General features: G+C 45.8%; 1 protein-coding gene across 1 annotated transcript in view; it reads right to left on the bottom strand.

The window, feature by feature from the left end:
* The window catches only part of TTC21A (tetratricopeptide repeat domain 21A), a 79,933-nt gene extending 58,133 nt beyond the window's left edge, over positions 1-21,800 (bottom strand). Inside the window, exons 1-9 of the mRNA XM_067542807.1 lie at positions 21,558-21,800; positions 19,578-19,707; positions 18,162-18,275; positions 12,878-13,044; positions 11,243-11,365; positions 10,500-10,657; positions 9,597-9,681; positions 8,562-8,660; positions 913-1,108 (exon numbers count right to left, since the gene is read on the bottom strand). Of these exons, the coding sequence (XP_067398908.1) occupies positions 913-1,108; positions 8,562-8,660; positions 9,597-9,681; positions 10,500-10,657; positions 11,243-11,365; positions 12,878-13,044; positions 18,162-18,275; positions 19,578-19,707; positions 21,558-21,584 (1,099 nt within the window). The 5' untranslated portion in view covers positions 21,585-21,800. The remainder of the gene's footprint in view (positions 1-912; positions 1,109-8,561; positions 8,661-9,596; positions 9,682-10,499; positions 10,658-11,242; positions 11,366-12,877; positions 13,045-18,161; positions 18,276-19,577; positions 19,708-21,557) is intronic.
* Between the last annotated feature and the right edge of the window lie 38 nt (positions 21,801-21,838).

The raw sequence follows: 21,838 nt of genomic DNA, 5'->3' as shown, positions 1-21,838 counted from the left end.
TGAAGAGTTTGCTGGCAAGGCAGACTAACTGACAAGTCAGGGGTCTGAGGCAGCTGCAAAGCTCTCTCTGAGGCATTGGGGTAACACAGTGGCTCTCAGGTCTGGGTGCCTTGAGAAAGACACAAGGCTGAAAACAGAAAAACTCTCAGGTCAAGGTAAAGCTGTTCAGGAGTACAGAAGGTAGTGCCCAGATGCAGGAATGCATAAGCAGATTCTGCCTAGACAATGGCACCAACAGAGTTGGAACTGAAACTGTGAAACACAGAAGCTGTAGATACTGTACAGCTAGCAGGAGAAACACTGTGAGAAGCAAGATAAACAGAGACTGCATGAGAAGGAGATTCCGTGGAGGTGAACACAAGCTGCGATTGAAGTGATGAGTAAAGGCCTTCATAAAACTCCTGCACATTTGAAAACTTTATTGCTGTTAGTAGATAGGGATGACTTGGTTTCAGATTTCTCTGATATAGATGACATTTGTATTCATGCAAACGTACAAAAGATCTTATGGGCTTGTAATGTATCAGCTTTTCCCCTTTGGTTGAGGAATTCCCACCTGCTCTTTTAGGGCAGTTATAAATCTCTTTTGTGCCACTGAAGCAGTGCAAAAGGGATTTAGCCCAGCCCAAGGATCTGGCTCACATACTCCATATGTGAGTGTGTGTAAAAATACAAATGTTAATTCAAAAAAGGAAAAATCAAGAACATTGATTGATTGAAACCTAAATTGCATTTAGATATTACATCTGTGAATAATGAAAAGTCGGAGTAGCTGGTGTCTTGAAATATTACGTGTTTCCAATAGCATCCACACTGTGCTAACAAACACAAAAGAAGGCAGATTCCCTGCCCCAAAGAGCTTAAAATTATCAGTTCTCTTTAAAAAGAAAACAAAACAAAACAACCCCCTACCTGTTAGAGCATCTACACTGCTTTCATCCAGCTCCATGGCTCTTCTATACCACACAGAAGCGTCTTTCCACTTCCCCTGAAGAATTAGTTGATATCCCAGCTCATTAGCAAAACATGCATCTGAAGACTTCAGTTTGGTATATGAGCGTTCAATAAATCCATATATTTGCTGCAAGATTTGCTGATTCTTCCCACACTAAAAGTAACAAAATTCACAGAGGATGGACTACTGAGCAATGTACAGAAAATAAAGAAACACAAATTTAACAAGAAATTCCAATTCAGTCAAGATAAAATAGGAGAAAAATAAGTACTTAAACATAACAAATCTACCACATTGTTAAAAATACAATAGGCTCAGAATGGAATACCAAGCGGTAAATAGAATATTTGGAATGAAATCATGGCCCCACTAAAGTCAATGGAGGTGGGATTTCATTTTTGAGGAATATCCAATGGGTGGCCAAACATTATGTATCATTTGTAGAGCTTGTCTCCAATATTAAGGGTGAAATCCACTTCACCTACAACAAAGCTGGAATAATTGAGTTCTAGATAATACAGGTAGAGGTTGTCAAGGAAAAATTTTGGTTCCTCTGTTATGTGCAACTATTTACTGTGAAATTCTCTTGAGTATGTGAATGACATATTCTAGATAATAGTTATGCCAGATAACATTGTACTAACTAATGAATCTTGGTCTTCCGCTTGCAATAACATTTCTTCAAAGTTATGTCTGCAAACTTCTTAGCATTGTAGATTTTATGAACTCTGCAGAAAAGTCAGACTCCCAACTTTGTAAATTCCTTGGGGCAAGAAAACAAGGTTACTTACCAGTAACTGTTGTTCTTCGAGATATGTTGCTCATATCCATTCCAATGTAGGTGTGTGCGCGCCCCGTGCACAGATTCCCGAAACTTTTTCCCTAGCAAGCCCCGCATGGCCAGCTCAGGCGCCCCCTGGAGTGCCGCGCTCATATCGCGGTATAAAGGGCGCTGCTGGCTCCGCGGGTCCCCAGTCCCTTCTTTCTGCCAACTCCGACAGTGGGGACGGGGGTGGGTTTGGAATGGATATGAGCAACACATCTCGAAGAACAACAGTTACTGGTAAGTAACCTTGTTTTCTCTCTTCGAGTGATTGCTCATATGCATTCCAATGTAGGTGATTGCGTAGCCGTACCTTGGAGGAGGGTAGGAGTTATCGGTGACCTGCTCTAGACAGCACGGCTCTGCCGAACCCTGCGTCTTCCCTCGCTTGTTCCACGATGGCGTAATGCGACGTGAACGTATGGACTGACGACCAGGTCGCTGCCCTGCAGATGTCCTGCAGGGGAACCCTCTCTAGAAAGGCTGCGGAAGAGGCCTGAGCCCTAGTGGAGTGTGCTCTCACTGGCCCTGGGAGGGGTACTCCTGCCTGCTCATAGCATGCTTTAATGCAGGCAGTAATCCACTTGGAGATGCGCTGGGTGGAGACAGGCAAGCCCTTCATCCTATCTGCCACAGCTACGAAGAGCTGTGTCGACTTCCGGAAAGGCTTGGTCCTCTCGAGATAGAAGGCCAAGGCTCGCCTGACGTCCAGCGAATGTCCCCTCCGTTCCTCCTCCGATCCATGGGGTTTTGGAAAGAACACAGGAAGGAAAATGTCCTGGTTACAGTGGAACTGAGACACCACCTTAGGCATAAAAGCCGGGTGAGGCCTCAGCCGGACCTTATCCTTATAAAAAACTGTGTATGGGGGCTCCGAGGTTAACGCCCTCAGTTCGGAGACCCTTCTGGCCGAGGTGATAGCCACCAGGAAGGCCACCTTCCATGACAAAAGGAGAAGGGAGCATGTAGCCAAGGGCTCGAATGGGTGACCCATCAGCCCGTTGAGGACCAAGTTGAGGTCCCAGGGTGGCACCGGGTCCCGCACCTGAGGGAAAGTCCTCTCCACCCCCTTAAGGAACCTCACCGACATAGGGTGAGAAAACAGGGAGCGGCCCTCCATGGGTTGGTGGAAGGCCGAGATGGCCGCTAGGTGGACCTTGAGGGAGGCCAAAGCCAGGCCCTGCAGTTTAAGCTGCAGTAAGTACTCCAAGATGGCCTGTATAGGGGAGATGCTAGGGTGTAACCCTCTCGCTTCTGCCCACCCCGAAAATCTCCGCCACTTAGCTTTGTATGTTACTTGCGTGGACGGCTTCCTGCTGCCCAGGAGGACCTGTTGAACCTGCATGGAACAGGCTCTCTCTCCCTCCGTCAGCCACAAAGTCTCCAGGCGGTGAGGTGGAGGGAGGCCAGGTCGGGGTGCAACAATCTCCCATGGTCCTGGGAGATCAGGTCGCACCGTCTGGGTAGCGGAATTGGTTCGGTGATGGAGAGGTCGAGCAGCATGCTGTACCAATGCTGCCTCGGCCACGCTGGAGCAATCAGGATAATGTCCGCCCTGTCCCTCTTGATTTTGAGGAGGACTTGGGGCAGGAGCGGGACAGGGGGAAAAGCATACATTAAATCCCCTGTCCAGGGAACCAAAGAGGCATCGGACAGAGAGCCCGGCTCGCGACCCCTGAGCGAGCAAAACCTCGGGCATTTCCTGTTCTCCGCTGTAGCGAACAGGTCCAGACGGGGAGTACTACACCGTTGGAAAAGGGAAGCCACTATGTCCTGGTGTAAGGACCATTCGTGGCGGGGAGAAAAAAAATCTGCTGAGGCGGTCTGCCTCGCTGTTCCGTACCCCCGGGAGGTGAGAGGCAGATAAATGAAACCCGTGTCTCACCGCGAAGTCCCAGAGGTGAATGGCTTCCTGGCAAAGTGCCGAGGAGCGTGCCCCCCCCCCCGCCTGTTCATGTAGAACATGGCTGCCGTATTGTCCGTAAGGACTTGGACCACTCTGCCCCTGAGGAAGGGGAGGAAGGCCTTGCAGGCCAACCGGACCGCTCTGAGCTCGCGCACATTGATGTGCAGAGCTCTCTCCTCCGGTGACCAAAGCCCCTGGGTGCCCTGATCGTGAGAAATGTGGGCTCCCCATCCCCGATCGGATGCGTCTGTGATGAGCGTCACAGATGGGGTGAACTCTCTGAAGGGGACGCCCATCATCACTTCCCTGGGGTCCCTCCACCAATCGAGGGACGACAGCATCTGTGGGAGAACCAGGACCATTCTAGTTAGAGAATGCCTGTGTGGTACATACACCGAAGCCAACCACGCCTGGAGAGGTCTAAGCCTCAATCGGGCCAGTCTCACTACATATGTAGAAGCCGCCATATGTCCCAACAGCTGCAGGCAGTGCCTGGCTGTCGTCATGGGGGACAAGTGGAGATCAGATATGATGGCTGCCATCGCCTCAAATCTTGCTTGAGGCAGGAAGGCTCTGGCTTGTACCGCATCTAGCCTGGCTCCAATAAACTCAATACATTGTACCGGAGTGAGTGTGGACTTTTGCTCATTGATAAGCAGCCCCAGTCTAGTGCACAAGTCGCGTGTGAGGAACAGACTATGTCTCACATGGGAACTCGACCTCCCCCTGATTAACCAGTCATCCAGGTAGGGGAAGATTTGAACACCTTTACGGCGCAGGTGGGCTACCACCACAGCCATACACTTAGTAAAAACCCTAGGTGCTGAGGAGAGCCCAAAGGGTAAGGACCGAAACTGATAATGGCGTCCCGCTACCACAAACCTCAAAAACCGCCTATGGGCCGGTAATATCGAGATGTGAAAGTATGCATCCTTTAAGTCAAGGGCGGCATACCAATCCCCTGGGTCAAGGACCGGAATGATTGTGGCGAGGGAGACCATATGAAACTTAACTCGCCTAATATACCTATTTAGGCCACGGAGGTCCAGAATGGGCCTAAGGCTTCCCTTCGCCTTGGGGATTAAGAAATACTTAGAATAAAAGCCCTTACCCTCTTCGGCCAGTGGGACTTCCTCCACTGCCCCCAACGTGAGGAGCGACCCAATCTCCTGCACTAGGAGTTGAACCGAGGCCGGATCCCCAATGGGGGACAGCCTTGGGGGGGGTGTTGGGAGGGGAGGTTGTAAGCTGGAGGGCGTACCCCTTGGCAATCACCTTCAGGACCCAGCGGTCCGTAGTGATGGCTTCCCATTCTGAAAGGAAAGGGCGAAGCCTGTCCCCAAACGGCCGACCAGGATCCCAGAGAGAAGGAAGAGTACTACCCTCCTGCTCTGGGTCAAAAGCGTTTATTAGACTGATTACCCCCTTTTGCAGGCCCCTGCTGGCCCCTCGCAGAGGACCCTTGGCGGCCTCCCCTGCTGGGACCGCGGTAGCGCTCACGACCCCTCCTCTGCTGGGGTGGTCGAGGAGCCGGCCTGGGCGGGGGCGGTGGTTGCCTTTGGGCCTGCGGTCTGGACTGCTGCCTGGAGGCCTGAGGAGTATACAACCCCAGAGACTTCAGGGTGGCCCGAGAGTCCTTGAGAGCGTGGAGCTTGTCGTCTGTCTTCTCCGAAAACAGACCCAGGCCATCAAACGGCAAGTCCTGGATAGCCTGCTGAACCTCCTGAGTGAGGCCAGAGGCCTGAAGCCACGAACAGCGGCGCATCACGACCGCCGAGGCCATTGCCCTACTGGCTGTGTCCGCCGCGTCGCTAGCCGCCTGCAGCGCAGCGGTAGCCACCGCAGCTCCCTCATGCAGAACCATGGAAAAATCCGCCTCCTGGTCAGGGAGCAGCTGGGAGGCAAACCTCTGCATCGAGGCCCACAGGTTCTTATTGTACTTCCCAAACAGGGCCTGGTGGTTCGCTACTCTAAACTGCAGCGCCGCAGTAGAGTAGATTTTCCTCCCGAACAAGTCCAGCTTACGGCCCTCCTTGTCCTTAGGGGTGCTACCCTGACCCCCCTGACGGTCCCTCTGGTTGGCCGCATCGACCACCAGAGAGCTGGGCGCAGGGTGGCTGTACAGGAATTCGAAAGGTTCCTTTGGGACATAATATTTTCGTTCCACCCCCTTGGAGGTGGAAGGCAGGGAGGAAGGGGTCTGCCAAAGCTTCCTCACTATCTTCATGACATTGTCATGCACTGGCAAGGTCGCCCGGGAGGGTCCCAGAGAGCCCGAGGGCCCAAAGAGGGAGTCCTCCTCCTCGGACATGAGTTTAAACTCCATGCCCAAGTTCTCAGCAGCCCTCTTAAGGAGGTCTTGGTGGGCCCTGAAATCAAACAGGGGCCCTTTACGGTCCCTTGCCGCTGCCTCATCAGGTGAGGATGAGGAAGAGAAGGGTAGGGGTGCAGAAGAGGGTCCCTCCCCTGGGTCCGAGTCCTCCGAACCCTGCTCATGAACCTTAGGGGCCGGGGGGACTGGGGGGGCCACCACCGATTGTAGTGACACCGAGCCCTGGGGCATAGAGGTATTCCAGGGTCCCCAATACGGCCACTGCCAAGGTCCCTGGGTCCACCCCGCGGCCTGCAGGGAAGGCTGATGCAGCCGCACCGCCTTCTTGTCACCAGAGCCCCCCGTGCGTCGCTTATGTCGCTGGCGCGTGGAGCGGTCCGATGAGGACGACGTGGACCGGTGCCGACGTCTGCGGTGCCGGCGGTAAGAGGAGGATGGGGACGACGACGACGACGCACCCGATCTGCCCCTGCGGCGGGAGGACTTGCGATGCCGCTTGCCCCCTCGAGACCGAGAGCGGTGCCGACGATGGCGACGCTGAGGGGAGTCCAGTCGCCCCGATGTCGGTGCCGGTGCCATCACCGGTGCCGGTTGCAACGGTGCCACCACCGGTGCCGGGCCCATCGGTGCCGGAGCCGGCAACAGTGCCGAAGCAGGCGTCGGTGCCGGGATCAGCGGTGCCGCCAGATGTGAGTCGCTGCCTCTCGAAACGACCGACAGTGACCTCGATCGGTGCCGGGACGGGCTCCGCACCATAGATCGTGAGCCCGAATCCCGGTCCCCGCTCAAATCGGAGCTGGATCTGCGGCTCCGGCGACGGACTCGGGACCGCCCACGGTGCCGCGGTGCCGAGTCGCTCGACGACCTGGAGTCGGAGCTCGGAGGGGAGCCGACGCTCTCCACCCTCCGTGACCGTCTGGCAGGAGACTTAGATTGGGAGCGTCTCCAACCACCGGGACCACCCAGCGCGGGTTTGCCCCGAGACGCGGGTCCCTTGTCCCTCGGCCGAGGGGGGGACGGAGGCGTGGGCAAGGCCATGAGGGCTCGTGCCGCAGTAAACGCCTCCGGCGTCGACGGCCCTTGCAGGTGCACTCCCCCACCCCCAGGAGTCGGGGGAGGCAGCCCGCGCGGAGACCCCGGTGCCGGAGTAATCTCAACGGCTCTTGGCTGGGGCGTCTCCATACTCCCACCGCCCTGCGCGGGCCGGGGGGAGATCTTGGGTGCGGCCGAAGGTCGTGCCGTCTTCTTGGCCACTTTAGAGGCCCGCGGCGGTGCCGAAAGCGGTGCCGGTGGGGGGGGCGCTCCGCACCGACGACACACTCGGTGCCGACGGAGACCGGGACGGCTCGGAAGCTGGACGGAGCGCCGACTCCATTAAAATCGCCTTTAGCCTCGCGTCTCGTTCTTTCTGGGTCCGAGGCTTAAAGGACTTACAAATCTTACACTTGTCTCGACGGTGTTCTTCGCCAAGGCACCGGAGACAGCGGTCATGCGGGTCACTAATAGGAAAGGCTTTAGTGCACAAAACACAGTTCTTAAAGCCTGTGGAACCCGGCATGACTCCCAGTAGAAAGGACCCCGTCCGGGGTTCTAACTTATCACTATAACTATAAACTAACTAACTCTATAACTACTATTATAACAACAAACTTTGAAAACAGTCAAACAACTAGGGAATGAGCTACTTGCACGCAGCAAGAGGCGATAGTTCCAGCAACCGTCACAGGCGGAAAGAAGGAACTGGGGACCCGCGGAGCCAGCGGCGCCCTTTATACCGCGATATGAGCGCGGCACTCCAGGGGGCGCCCGAGCTGGCCATGCGGGGCTTGCTAGGGAAAAAGTTCCGGGAATCTGTGCATGGGGCGCGCACACACCTACATTGGAATGCATATGAGCAATCACTCGAAGAGAGAACTGTCATTTTCCATAGGTTTGTACAATGCTCAGCCACAAGGTGGCTTCAACCTGGTTGAGGTCTCTAGGCACGACTGCAACATACATTTTTAATAATCATAATAATGAACAGATTCTAAAATCCACCAGGCCAGATACCGTCATCATTACTCCTATTGAGCTGCTGTGTATTACCTTTATCTGTGAGTATGCCCCATTGTGGCAAAAGGTACTATGTGAGTAAGACTGGCATGATAAGGCCGTAGCAAATAATTATAATATTAACTAGTATTCCTCAAAGTACACAAAGAAATTAGCTCTTATTTAGGTTTTTTTAAAAATTCATCTGCACTCATCTAACAAACAAACAGAGCCATTTGGAGATGATATTTTTTAAAAACGCTAAGACTTTTTCCAAAGAGAAAACCTACATCTTCAAAACTCATCTCTCTCAGATACTTTGAGCAATTGCACCAAAACAAAAAAAACCCCAAAAAACTTCCATCAGATGCCATAAGATATTTCAGTTAGAAAGGATTTTTATTTTGGAGGCTGAATAGAGGTCCAGAAGAGGCCTATAATGTAAAGCTAGTTACAACCGCAACTTCCAGAGATGCATAATTACTATCAGTTTTTAAACAAACATGCTTACCAATCTACTGACCACAAGGATTTTTTGAAAATGTAAGTCTCTATTTTGAGGTTCCTTGGACTCCAAAGAATGAATAAAATCTCTAAGCTGAAATGATGCCTGCAGAAAAAAATATTTAATGAACTGTTTATCTCAAATTAGAGACTATTCAGATACTACCATTCTTTATGCAAAAGATTCCTTTGAATGTTACCTAGGGTAAAATTCAAGACCACCAAACAAACTCTGAGAAGACAGGCTTTGAGCAGGGGACTGTGTTGGGGATGGAGTATAGAATCGTTTATCTAGTCAGCAGGCAGGATAAAAAGCAGTTGCACAACTCCTCAATGGCTGCTACTCAAGCCCATGGGCTTCAGAATCATGAACCCACTGACCTCTCCTCTGCCTCTTCATCAGCCTTCTCCAACCCCACCTTCACAATGGCCTACATAGCCGTGTCACATGACAATTGAGTGGCATTTCCCTGTACTTCTGTTCTACAGCAGAATTACAAATGTTCGGTTGCAGTGAAGCCTTCCATCATCATTGTGCTGATGGATGAATTCTACTCTAACTGCAGAAATTACTTGGCCAAATAAATTAGCATTGTGATTTACAGAGTACATTTATAACAGTTTAGGATACTAACAATAAACTGTCTTATATGCCTTCCCACCAACTGCATTTTACTCTTATTGCTCTTAGAATCATAGTACCACTTGGGCTAGAAAGGACCTCTAGAAGGTCATCTAGTCCATCCCTTACACTTTAGAAACCTGGAAAGAGAATAAAGATGAGAGTGATGCAGGTGAACTTTGAAGACTGCATTCTAGTATCAAGTGTGAATGAAAGCATAATACTGATATTGGAAATATAGGGATATATTCTGACAGTGACAGAGGATGGTTTGGGATTCGGGGAATATTGGGATGTTTTCTAGAATTAGAACCTCTTCATACCACTCCTCCTGAAAAGGTACCATGAGGTCTTTAAGGATCACAAAAGATAAAGGCCTCAACTTTATACTTCAAATACTAGTAAATATAGAATACTCACTGCATTCAAGTTTCCAGTCCTTGAAAGCTCATTTACAATACTAGCTTGAAGTCCATCTATATTGGTCCCATCTTTACTCAGGATTCTTAAACAATAATTATATGTAAGTTGTATACAAGTTTTACAAAGCAAAACAGAATACAATAGATAAAGTTAGTTTTTAATAGATTCAGCTTGTTCTCAGATGTTGAAAGATAATCTAGCCATGGAAAGAAAGTTACATAAAGTAATACATTTCTAAATTTTCAATTGTGGTAAAAAGACGAAGTAGGGCTAGGAAAAACTATGGCTTTAAAGTATTTAAGAGTACATCTACACAGCAAAGAAAACCCCAAGGCAGTGAATTTCAAAGGCCAGATCAATTAACTTGGGTTCACGGGGCTCACAGTACAGGGATAAAAATAGCTGAGTCGAATTCCAGGTTCTGAGATGTGGCAGTGAGCCTCAGAGCGCAGGAATGCAGCCCAAACTTGAATATCTACATGGCTATTTTCTGTCCTATATTACAAGCCCTACAGGCCCGAGACAGTTGACCTGAGCTCTGAGATTCACTGCTGTGGGTTTTTTTTTTTGTCGGTTTTTTTTTTTTTTTTTGCTGTGTAGATATAACCTGAGAATTTATACTCGGATATAATTGACAAACAATGACTGAGGGACAGACATTTCAGTTACCATGAAGCTATGTTTAGTGTCAGGAGACATTAGTCTGTGACCTCCTGGAAGAAAATTGCTTAAAATATTTTAAGTTCTTAAATGTATTTTGAGAAAACGAACTTGAAAAAGAAATACACATATATCTGTAAAGTAAGAGTGTAACAGCTTTATAGAGGCATGTAATAGAATTTTGAGAGGAATATACATATCAATGTATTCTGGGTTTGTTTGGTTTTTATCATCCCCTACCTTAGTGCAGTTTCTAAAGTTTGCTCCCAGTGTTGCTGAGCTAAAAATAGCCTCATCTTGAGGATAAATGCTGGTATGAAATCAGAAAAATGGACTATTATTTGGTTAACTACTTCCAGAGCACCTGAATAATTCTGTTGTATCATGAAATACCTTGCCTATGGAAGGAAAAAAAAAAAAAAAAAAAGAATTTCACTGATTCAGAAAAGTGGCAGATTTTACTGATATGCTAATGGAATATCATTAAATTGGTTGCTAATTACCATCGGCTTCATTATTTGAACTAGCAAAGGATCCACACTACTTATTGTTGTGGCAACTGGAGCCAGTAAGGAAGAGGATTAAGTGCATGGCCTCCCAGCCCTCCCCACACAGTTATCACAAAACTAACCAGTAACCATTTTAGAGAACTGGACCCCAGCATCTCCCATTCCCTGCCCACTTTCATGGTAAAGACGAGCAAGGGAGGAGCTGGAAGTCAATGGGAGTTAGGCACCAAGCCTGCTTAGGCACTTTTGAAAATCCCACAAGACACATATCTGCATCTTTAGGTGACTAAATCCCTTTGAAAATCTGGCCATGTGTTTCCGGAGAGCAATCTAGGGATCAACAGTGCTTTGGGCGGGCATAGGAGAAGGAAGTTGTCCTGTGTCCTCTCAGTCAAAAATGAAGTCCAATGACAATGAGTGAAGTAAGAAGGAAAGTATAAAATAGAGGTAAAGAAAAACAACAAAGAACCATACCTTTCCCATCATCCCAAATATATCGGTAGTGTCTTGTATCCCTTCATCTAGGTATTTGATAGATTTCTTAACAGCATGCTGTTTGTCAGATGTACAGTATACCCATCCTTTAAGCACAAGACCCTGTAAAAGTAAATTTAAAAAACCTATACATTTTAAATTACACAATAGCCAAATCATAACGTACGGTAAAAAATCTTAGCGTCTTGTCTCAAATACATTTATTTTTGTTTAAATATTTAAATGCATGAAAATAATAAAAAGATGGCCATCATAAACTCTAAGCACCTTTGAAAATTATTTAAAGCTACAAAAGGTATAGCAACAGAAAACAGCAGCACCTTCAGCCATATATAGCAATAACCAATGCAGCAGAACAACAACATACCCACCTTAAGCATAAAAGCATCTTTCTCATTAAAATTCAATGAGCATTATGGCTAAGTATCTAGCCAACCAAAAGGTACCATTTAAGCACAATGAAACACCTTATTTTAATTATAAAATGGATTTTTGTTATTATTGACAGAAGAGAAGTGATAGACCAAAACACAAATATTTTCAAAGTCAGTATTCTGGCAAATATTTGAATTAGCCATTCCACACAATTTTTGTTAAAAGGGCCATCCTCCACTGGCAATGTATATGGATGACACCAGGAAGAAAGCAACTTGTTGTTTTAGTCATTTAATTAGTAGAAAAAAGTATCAAATTCTCAGTGTGCAACACCTGAACAGATGTAAGAGAATTTTCAGAAACAAATCCCAACAAATATATTTATTGAGAAATTTGGTTAGATTTGTCATCCACCTGTTGTGGATCAGTCAAAACTTCAATATATCAATATCCACAGGTTGTGGCCTGTGTTTACATGTGAAAGATGTAACCAGCTTGTCTAATTTTTTGTATTTTCTGGGGCCAGACTGCTTTCTTCTGTAATGAAATTCATGGGAGGGGATTCAAGAGAAGGAAAAATGTCTTGAGTCTTCCCTGGCTGAATTCCTACAAAATGTTTTGCCTCTCTATAGCACAGACTATTGGGTCTTCCGAGAAATCCCACAAATTCCAAAGTAATCTACAGGAAGGCCATGTGACTATGCACTGGATCTGTGCCCAGTTACATCAAGTAACTCCACTGACCTCAGATTAACAGTAGAAACTGGCCCATCATGGCATACTTGTGTGATAGCTGTCCTACTTCACAGCACTGTGATGAAACAATTTGCTTCATTCAAGCCAGCAACATCACACACTCTAGTGTTTTGAATGTCAATGTATGGTGAAAATTGCTTCATCAGTTTTTACAACAAATAACATAGTAATGTTTTTGTACATCGTCTACACAAATGTATTTGTACATGGTGAGTAAAACTAGTGCCATTTTTCACTGTAGAAACTGAGCATATAGGCATTTTCCCTTGCCAAAAATATTGATCCACTTCAAACTATTTTAAAAACAGCATCAAACAGCTCTCTTCTCAGTTGGTGTATGAAACGAGACACTTAAATCTAGGTAAATCAAAGTTTAGATATAGTTCATTTTTTTACCATCTAATTAAAATTGTGATCACATTTAATTTTAAATGTTGAGAATTTCAGCCAAAGATTTGTTTTAGGAGTGAATATATACAGTACCTCTCTAGATCCATTAGACATTTTCAGCATTCTGTCAATGTATTCATTTGCTTTATCATTTTTACCCATTAACCACAGAAACATTCCTGCATAATATAATGCATTAATTCCTGCAGTCTTCCGGGTTTCCTTTAATTTGTTTTCCAGCTCCAAAACAGCGTCACGATCTGAAAGCAAATATTTCAAGCAAAAGTGTTTAAAACATATATAAAACTTGAATAATGACAGAATATTGTACTATATGGTATTTGGTAGCATAATAAACAAAAGGCCCCAATCCTGCAAACATTTAAGCATGTGGATAACTTTTCACATGGGAAGTTCCACTGAACTTAAGCTACTCATGCATGTAAGGGTTTTCAGAAGCAGAGCATAAATTAGCAGGCTCTTTTAGAACTGGTATATTTTAACTGGAGTTATTTTGCACAAAGATATATTGAAAAAAAAAATAGTATACCATTCCCTATTACTGTAGGATCTATTCTCCCATCATCATGTGTGGAATTTGAGCCCAGTCCTGGAGGGTACTGAGCATTTAACATGACTAGAAGGTGCTCTATATCTTGCAGAGTCAGGTCCTTTCTGCACATAACTTCAGTTAGTTTTAATATTAGCTTCTGCCTTAACCCTGCACACTGTTTGGGAGATAAGAAATACTATAAAACAGATTAATGATTCCTGGAACTGTCCAAACAATTAGTGAAAGCATTTTATAACCTAAGCCTATTCACCTTCTCTCTGTTTTCTCATGCCACTCTATTTTCTCCTCTTCTCTTTCTCTAAACACACCTCTTTCTCTCTCCATAATTTCTTTCCCTATTCCTCTCCTTCTATTTACTCCATCTACTTTACGTTCTTCTTCTTTAACAATTACACGATACTGATACCAAGTCATCCCACCTCTGAATGATGCACTAACATCGTGGAAAGCTCTGATTCATTTTTGTGTTTATGTTAACAGTAACAGAGTAGAACCTTGCCAATCTGTACTAATGAATCATTATAGACTACAGAATTTTACAAATGAGCAAACAAGAGAACAATCAATTTTAAAAACATCAAGGTCACTGATTGATAAAATAAACTTGACCCAATTATTTTAATATGTGTAGTTTAATTCTTCATAGTACAATATCTTTTTTCCATTGATATGGTTGTTGACTCACTCCATTCCTCACTCTCTTCCACCTTGACTCTTTTGTCCTCCATCAATCTCATCTTAAAAAAGCCAATCTTGACCCTATTTGCCTCTCTACTGACTGTCCCATCTCCTTTCCCCTTTTCATCTCTATGATAACTGAGCATACCCCTTACAACAGCTGTCTGGAGTTCCTCTCCTATTCCATCCCAGATCCACTCTAATATAGCTTCCACCCCTTGCACTCAAACTGAAACTGCTCCAATGTCCTTCTCTTAGCCAAATCTCAGAACTAGTACTCTAGCCTCACGTTCCTTGACCTGTCATGCTGCCTTTGGTGTAGTCGACTATATTCTTCTTCATGAAAACTTGTCCTCCCTGAACTTTGATTAACTCTCTGTTCTCTCCTGGCTGTCCTCCTACTTTTCTAATTGCTCCTTCACAGCTTATCCTTTGGAGGATCCTCCTCATCCACCCTTTTGAGCTTTCTGGGGGGCATTCCACAGGTTTCTGTTTTTTGTCCCATTTTTCTCTTCCTCTACATCTTATCTCTGGCTAATCTCATCTGTAAACACAAAGTCAACTACCATTTCTACACAGAATATTCACAGGTCTACTTCTCTACTTCAGACCTGTCTGCTTCTGTCAAAATAAAATCTCAGCCTGTCTTTCTGGCATCTCCTTATGAAAGTCTAGCCATCAGCTCAAGATTAAGATAGCTAAAACATAGTTCTTAATCTTCCCTCTCAAAGCACCCCCCACCCCACTACCTCCTTTCTTGATCACTGTGGACAATATCACCATTCTACCTGTCTCTCAGGCCAATAACTGGATATCATCTTCCACTTGGAACTCTCTCTAGATCCTCACATCCAGACTATGTCAAAATTTTGATGATTCTTTCTGCATAGCATGTCTAAGACATTACCCTTCCTATCCATCCACATAGCTACAACTCTTGTCCAGGCTCTCGTCATCTCATGTCTCAATTACTACAATATCTTTTTCTCTGGCCTTGACAAATGCATTCTTACCCACTCATATACATTCAGAATGTTGATGCAAACATCATTTTCTGATCCTACTGATTTGACCATGTCACCCCTCTCTTCGTATCCCATCACTGGCCCCCTTTTCTCTATCGTATCAAACATAAATGAAGACAGATTAGTTTTCAACCTATTTCTAATCCTACCCATCATCTCTCATACAGTACTGAAAGGTCGACCCTTGCCTCTGACTGGCCCATAACATTAGCCTCCATCTCCCAGTTGTTACATTTTCAAAAAAACCAAACACCTTGGTGCTTTCTCCCATGCTGTCCCTTATGCTTGGGGGAAGCTCCCGATAAACGTCCACTAAACAACTCATTCAAACCCCTCTTCTCCTTTCGGTGAGGCCTACAAAAACTTGACAATGGTTAGGTTGCTGGTGTGCTAACACCACTGCCCATCATGCTGACCAATATTATCTCATGATTGCCTTATACTCCCGTTTGCCTGTCAATGTTGTTTCTTGTCTTATATTTAGAAAGTAAGCTCTTAGGGGCATTGACTGGTTTTTTTGTTCTGTGTTTGTATGGCACCTAGCACAATGGGGTCTTGGTCCGTGACTGGGACTCCAAGGCACTGCAATAATGCAAATAATAATAATATTACTAAAATGTTCCACAATGTGTTTTGTAAAATAATACAACTGTAGTAATAATAGCTATAGTAATGAGGTCACCTTACTGCAATCTGCTTTGAAATCTCTGTTGAGACATCAGGTGAAACTGGTGATTTTGGGGATAATTATTTTTTCTGCATGTTAATAAACTGAGAATTAGTAAGCTTCTACTACAATACTGATATAGCACTTTTCAGGATCCCAAAGTGCTTTATTAACTACACACATATAGGAATTATATCTTTTTCTAAGGTCAGAGGACAGCTACTAGCCTGATAACCAGTGCATAACATGCTGCACAGAAGTTGGGATGTGCCTTTGGCAGGGAGGGAGGGGTTAATTCTGGCCAGCGAAACCAAGGCAAAGACCTACTCTTGTAATGTCCACGAGAGCAGACAGAATATAGTTTAAGATCTCATACAAAAGACCCACGTACCACAAACTTCAAGTAACTCACCCACTTAGGGTAAAGGGTACAGTCCAAGGATTTAAAATAGGGAACTTCTAGGTGTTTCCTGGTTCTAGAAGAGTCCAGTTATTTCCAGCCTAATGTTTAAACCATAGTTTCTCAACCTGTGGTACAGGGTACGCGAGACACAGGCAGGGAGTACCTGGGGAAAAACTGAGTGAAGGGGAGGCGGGTGGCAGCTGCCGACTTCTGGGGAAGCCAGGCAGCAGCAGCCTGCTTCCCACCCAGTCCCAGCTCCCAGTTGGGAGGCAGGCGGCAGCCGCCACAGTTCCGGGAAGCCGCTGTAGCCTCTCGCTTCCTGCCACGTCCCAGCTCCAAGCAGGGAGACAGGCAGCAGCCCCCACCTTCTGGGGGAGGTGGGCAGCAGCACCCTGCTTCCGGCCTGGTCACAGCTCCCAGCTGGGAGGCAGGCGGCAGCCGTTGGCTTCTGGGAGAGGCGGGCAGCAGCCCCCTGCTATCTGCTGGGTCCCAGCTCCCAGGTGAGAGCCCGGTGGCAGCCTCCAGAGTCTCACGAGCTGGGCTCGCATCTGGGTGGCAGCCACCCACGACCCAGCTCCGAGGCGAGGGACAGCCTCCAACGCCCCGACTTGAAGACAGGCAGCAGCCACCTGCCCACATTCCTGGGTCCCAGCTGGTGCAGAAGCCTCCTCTGCCCCAGCTCGGATTGGGTGGCAGTCACCCACCTCCCGGGCCGGCAACTAGGCAGCAGCTACCTGCAACTTGCCCAGGTGGCAGCTTCCCTCCCCAGCTCAAAGCCCAGTGCCCAGAAAATTTGTCAATGTCACTGCTGTACCTGAGCAGTGAAATGGACAACTATGACAGCCCCAGATTTCACCAGTTATCCTCTTTTCCTCTCTCTCCCTCTCTCTCTCATTCTCCTTCCCTGTCTCTCTCTCACCCCTTCCTCCTTTCAAATCTATGGCAAAAAATTTCACACGGCGCTTTATATTCCCCAGCATTGACATGCCACTCAAAGCCTCCTAGCTTTGGCCAACATCACCTCTAGCCCATGTACATACTTGAGTTGTGCACCGCTGGTGTAAAGTGGTAATCCTACCCACACTAGATCTGATATCTGTCATATCACGGCCTTATAAACTCAGCCCTTCTTCCAACATATTGCTCACATTAGTCTGTAAATATAAAATCCCATGGAATATTGAGTGTTGGGGTACTTATTAAAATCTTCAGAAGTTAGGAGGTACTTGCTACTTAAAAGGTTGAGAAACACTGGCTTAAACAACCAGACCACCCTGAACTCAGAAGACCATTCTTGAAGGCTATGGTTTTCAGTAGTAAAAAAGATGTGTTGTTCACACCAAGATAGCTAACTCAAGTCAAGTAACAGTTTTACTTCAATGTAACTGATCAAGGCAAACCACAGGAAGTTTGTCTAGGGTATATCTCGGGCTGCTACATTATGGTAAAACTACTGTTTGCCTTGTCTTCCTGAGGATTTTATAATGAGATAGCGATCTCTTAAAAGACACCCCTTGTTCATTCATAAAATCCCCAAATCCTAATACCTAGCATAGAGATAGTCAATTATTGTTTGTCAAGGTCCAAATTTCTTGGTCAAGATACAGTCAAGGTCCAGACACAAGAAAAAAACCAAAACAAAAAAACCCAACAATAAATAAATAAATTTTGGGGTACATTAAAAAACATCTGGCAATCTGGATTTGGCCTGCGGTCCACTTATTGAGTACTCCTGACCTTGCACATATATAATGCTTTATAGTTCAAAGTGCTGTACAAATATGAACTAATTAATTCTCATAACAGCTTGTCAGATAGATAAATGAGATAAATTAACAATCAGTTTGAATCCTTTTAATAGACATAAGTTAAATCACACATTTTTCATAAAAATACTCTCAGGCTATTTTCCCCCTACGGTCTTCATTTGACCTAAAGACATGAATGTAGCACAAGCCTATTGATTTTGTCAGCTTTCTGATTTTTGTAAGTTTGTGATGAATGACATTTAATAGCCAAGAAAAACTCACCAACATTTTCACATATTTTATGTGCATAAATGAGTGCTAAAAGGCAGCATAATGAAACATCAGAATGGCATTTCCTGGCATTCTCTAGCAGTAAGATAGCATCTTGTATTTGACCTGAAAAGACAATGCAGATAGCAGATTCACAAATTCTCACTTTTTGACGATCACTCAAAGAATTCGCTCTATATGCAGTTCAGAGACTCAGGATAAGTGAACAGCGCATTTTAATTATATGTCCTTTGTACTGGAGCTACCTTGTTTCTATCTGTATATTTAGTTTGTATGCTAGCTTTGGGATCATTGGAACATTGAGGAATAATGTACTATGGAGGTACATGTATGCAATCCAGGTCCGCAGTCTCTCATTACTAGCCTGAATTGCTGTTATAAAAGAGGGTCTGGAAAAAAGAATTGTTCCAAGATGAGCAGTTTCCTTCTTCCTACCCCACACTCCCTCATTTTTTTCTTTGTAACGGTGGAAATTAAAATGGAATATAATTATCTGATTGATTTTTGGATATAACATGCAGTACATGTAGCAGGAAACTTGGTACGAGAGCAGTATGCATATGAATGAATATTAGCATAGTTTGCTCTTTTGCTGGCTTACAGAACTGTTTTGTTGTATCCCAGTGCCTTACATTACATTTACTAATAATTCTGATATATAGGTGCAGACCTGCAAACTTGTCCCAGAGATAATATTGGGAAGAGTATTATAAAAGACTCCTGGGTCTTTTAAGAACACCTTAAACTCTGTCAGGGTAAGGCTAGCTACAGAAATGACTTAAGAATGTAAACAGTTAAGAAACAGTGTCTGATATGGAAACATATATATGTTTAATATTGATTGTGGATAGTATCTCTTGTTTATCTGCTCTTTCTTTAAGTACCAGTACAAAACATGTGGATGAACTGATATTCAAACCATGCAAATATGAAGTCACAGAGGCTAGTTCAGCCCTGAGGCTGGAGTAGCAATTATAGATTGACTGCCTTGGGAGAAGTAGTTCTCTCTCCTGACCCCACTGACTTGTCCAGCCCAGTTACATCAGATTGGCACTGTGCTGGGAACAGGATTTGAGATTTAGGGCTTGTCTACACAGGAAGCTATCCTGATATTAGTTAATGTGTGAATTTAATCCATTATAGTTATATAGAATAACTCCCTGTGTGGACACACTTACTCTGGTATAAACAGTGAGTACCTTTTTCCAGTTTAGGTTATCACTTTGGAAGCAGTTTAAGCTAAACCCAGTGAGCCATCTATCTCTTCCTGAACATTTCTGTTATTGAAAAGTAAAAGTAAAATAATCCATTTTAAACAAGAGAACAAAAAAGAAAGGGGGAAACTAAAGTAAGTTCAATTGTTGCTTTTCCTTACCAATATAACAATTACCTCTTCTTTGTATTTACCTAAATGTAAGGTTCCATATGCCTTGAAAAACTGAAACACTGGATCATTGATGTATTTATCCAGTTCTAAATTTGCAAATTGCCTTACATGGTTGAAATATTTTTCTTGAGCATAATATATAATATAAGCCTGGAGAGAGGAAGAAAGCAGGAAAATTCATTTTTGTTTAAGTAATTGTATTCCTTTTAATTTGCAAAATCTCTGAAATGAGAAAATTCTTTCATTAAAGAAAGGAAGTTGCTGCTAATACAGATGATTATAATATTATGATCCTTAATTCATATACTGACACCTTAATATCTGGTTTTCAGTTTGACAGCAAAATGGTGGCTATTTAGGGTACAGAATATTTGTAAAAGTCATACTTTACCTAATTTGTTAACACAAGAAAGGGTTAGTGCTTACCCAAAAGACCACTTATTGCTCTGTGTTTTTTTCAGTTTGTATTATACCAGTTTGTGGGCTCAAAGCCTGACCTAGCTCTGCTGAAGCTAATGTGAGTCCTTCCATCTACTTTAATGGATTCTGGATCAGGCTCTCAGACTGTAAACCCTCTCCAGAATGAGTATATAGTTCAGGCTCCAGGCCCATTTAATCCTTGATTTTTCTGGTGAGACTGGCAAAAAAGGATGGAAGCTGGACATAAACCACCAAACTTATTTCTACTGAAGTCATCAGCTTCCTCTGTTGGCTAGCTAATCAACTCTCAGAGTCTGTTAATGGAATTACTCATTAATTCTTCCACTCTATTCTGTGCTGATAAAGCCTCAACTGAAGTATCCTGTCCAGTTCTGGCCCCACATTTCAGGAAAAAAATTGGAGAAAGTCCAGAGGAGAGCAACAAAAAAAAAGATTAAAAGTGTAGAAAACATGATCTGTGAGGAGAGATTGAAAGAACTGAGTTTGTTTAGTCTGGAAAAGAGAATACTGAAAGGGAACATGATAAAAGTTTTCAAGTACATAAAAGGTTGTTACAGGGAGGAGGGTGCAAAATCTCCTTAACCTCAAAGTATAGGACAAGAAGCAATGGGTTTAAACTGAGACAAGTGGGGTTTAAGTTAGACATTAGGAAAAGCTTCCTGTCAGGGTAGTTAAGCACTGGATCAAATTACTTAAGAAGGTTGTGGAGTCTCTGTCATTGGAGGCTTTAAAAAAGGTTAGACAAACACCTGTCAGGCATGGTCAAGTTATTACACAGACCTGCCTCGAGTGCATAGGGCTGGCTGGACTAGATGACCTATTGAGGTCCCTTCCAGCCCTATGATTCCATACACCAGGATAAGAATCAGGCCTGATTTGGAAGATAAAACAGCACTTAGCAGGCAGGAACAGAGCCACTCTCTCAGGCCTTGAGGGCAGCAGAGTAGAAAGCCAGCAGCTGTGGGGAGCAGAAGGAAATTAAGAAAACCCAGCAGAGGCAGGCTGGAGTGGGGGGGAGGGTGTCACAGCATTAGAAACAGAAGATTAGGGACGGAAGGGACCATCTAGTCCTACCCCAGCTGAATCATCCCAGTTTTGTCAAGCCGGGCCCTAACATTATGTAAATGTATAGGTGGGGCTGAGAACACGAATTTGATGGGGGAATTTGCCAGGGAGGCAGGGGTGGGATTCAAGGCCAGAGTGACACGGCTGGGCTGAGCTGAGCTGAGCGTGGCAGGGCTGGTGAGGAGGGACTGTCGGGGACGCGCACAGATCACACGCCTCCGAGCCCCCGCCCCGGTATCCTGCTTCCCTCTGCGAGCCTGGCCTGTCATCGGGGCTCAGCATCACCCACGCCTCCGCGCGCCCGGGCCTGTCCCTCCTTCCCCAGCATCACCCGCGCCCCCTGCGCCCGCATAGCAAACGCTGCCCCCTCCCATCAGCCGGCTCCACAGGCCCGGCCGGGCCCACCCCTGCTCCCCCGCCCACAGCCCCATCGCTCAAGACCCAGTGGTGCGCCCGCCTCCGGCCGCTCCCACACGGCGGCGCGCGGTCAGTACCATAGGCTGGGGATCACGCTCAGTCATGGCGGTGGCTCAGGTGCCTCACTGCCGGGGGCGAGACGACTCGAGCTCCGAGGGGGGAAGGGCGGGGGCTCCGCAGTCCCCGCGCCAGCTTCCGGAGGGGCTCGCGAGACGGGTTAAATCTAAACGGTTCCAACCGGCACGACCAGCCGCGTCCTGAGTTACCGGCAGCCCCGCCCCGTTGCTAAGTACCTCCATCGTCACGTGACGTTATCGTAGCCTATCAGCGAGCAGCGCACAGCCCCACCCTCCTACCT

Source organism: Emydura macquarii, unplaced genomic scaffold (genome assembly GCF_026122565.2).
Source record: "Emydura macquarii macquarii isolate MOO-44397 ecotype Brisbane River unplaced genomic scaffold, CSIRO-AGI_Emac_v2 contig_719, whole genome shotgun sequence".
Classification (NCBI taxonomy): domain Eukaryota; kingdom Metazoa; phylum Chordata; order Testudines; family Chelidae; genus Emydura; species Emydura macquarii.
The sequence above is the reverse complement of the archived record's forward strand: the minus strand, read 5'-3'. Positions and strand labels throughout refer to the sequence as shown.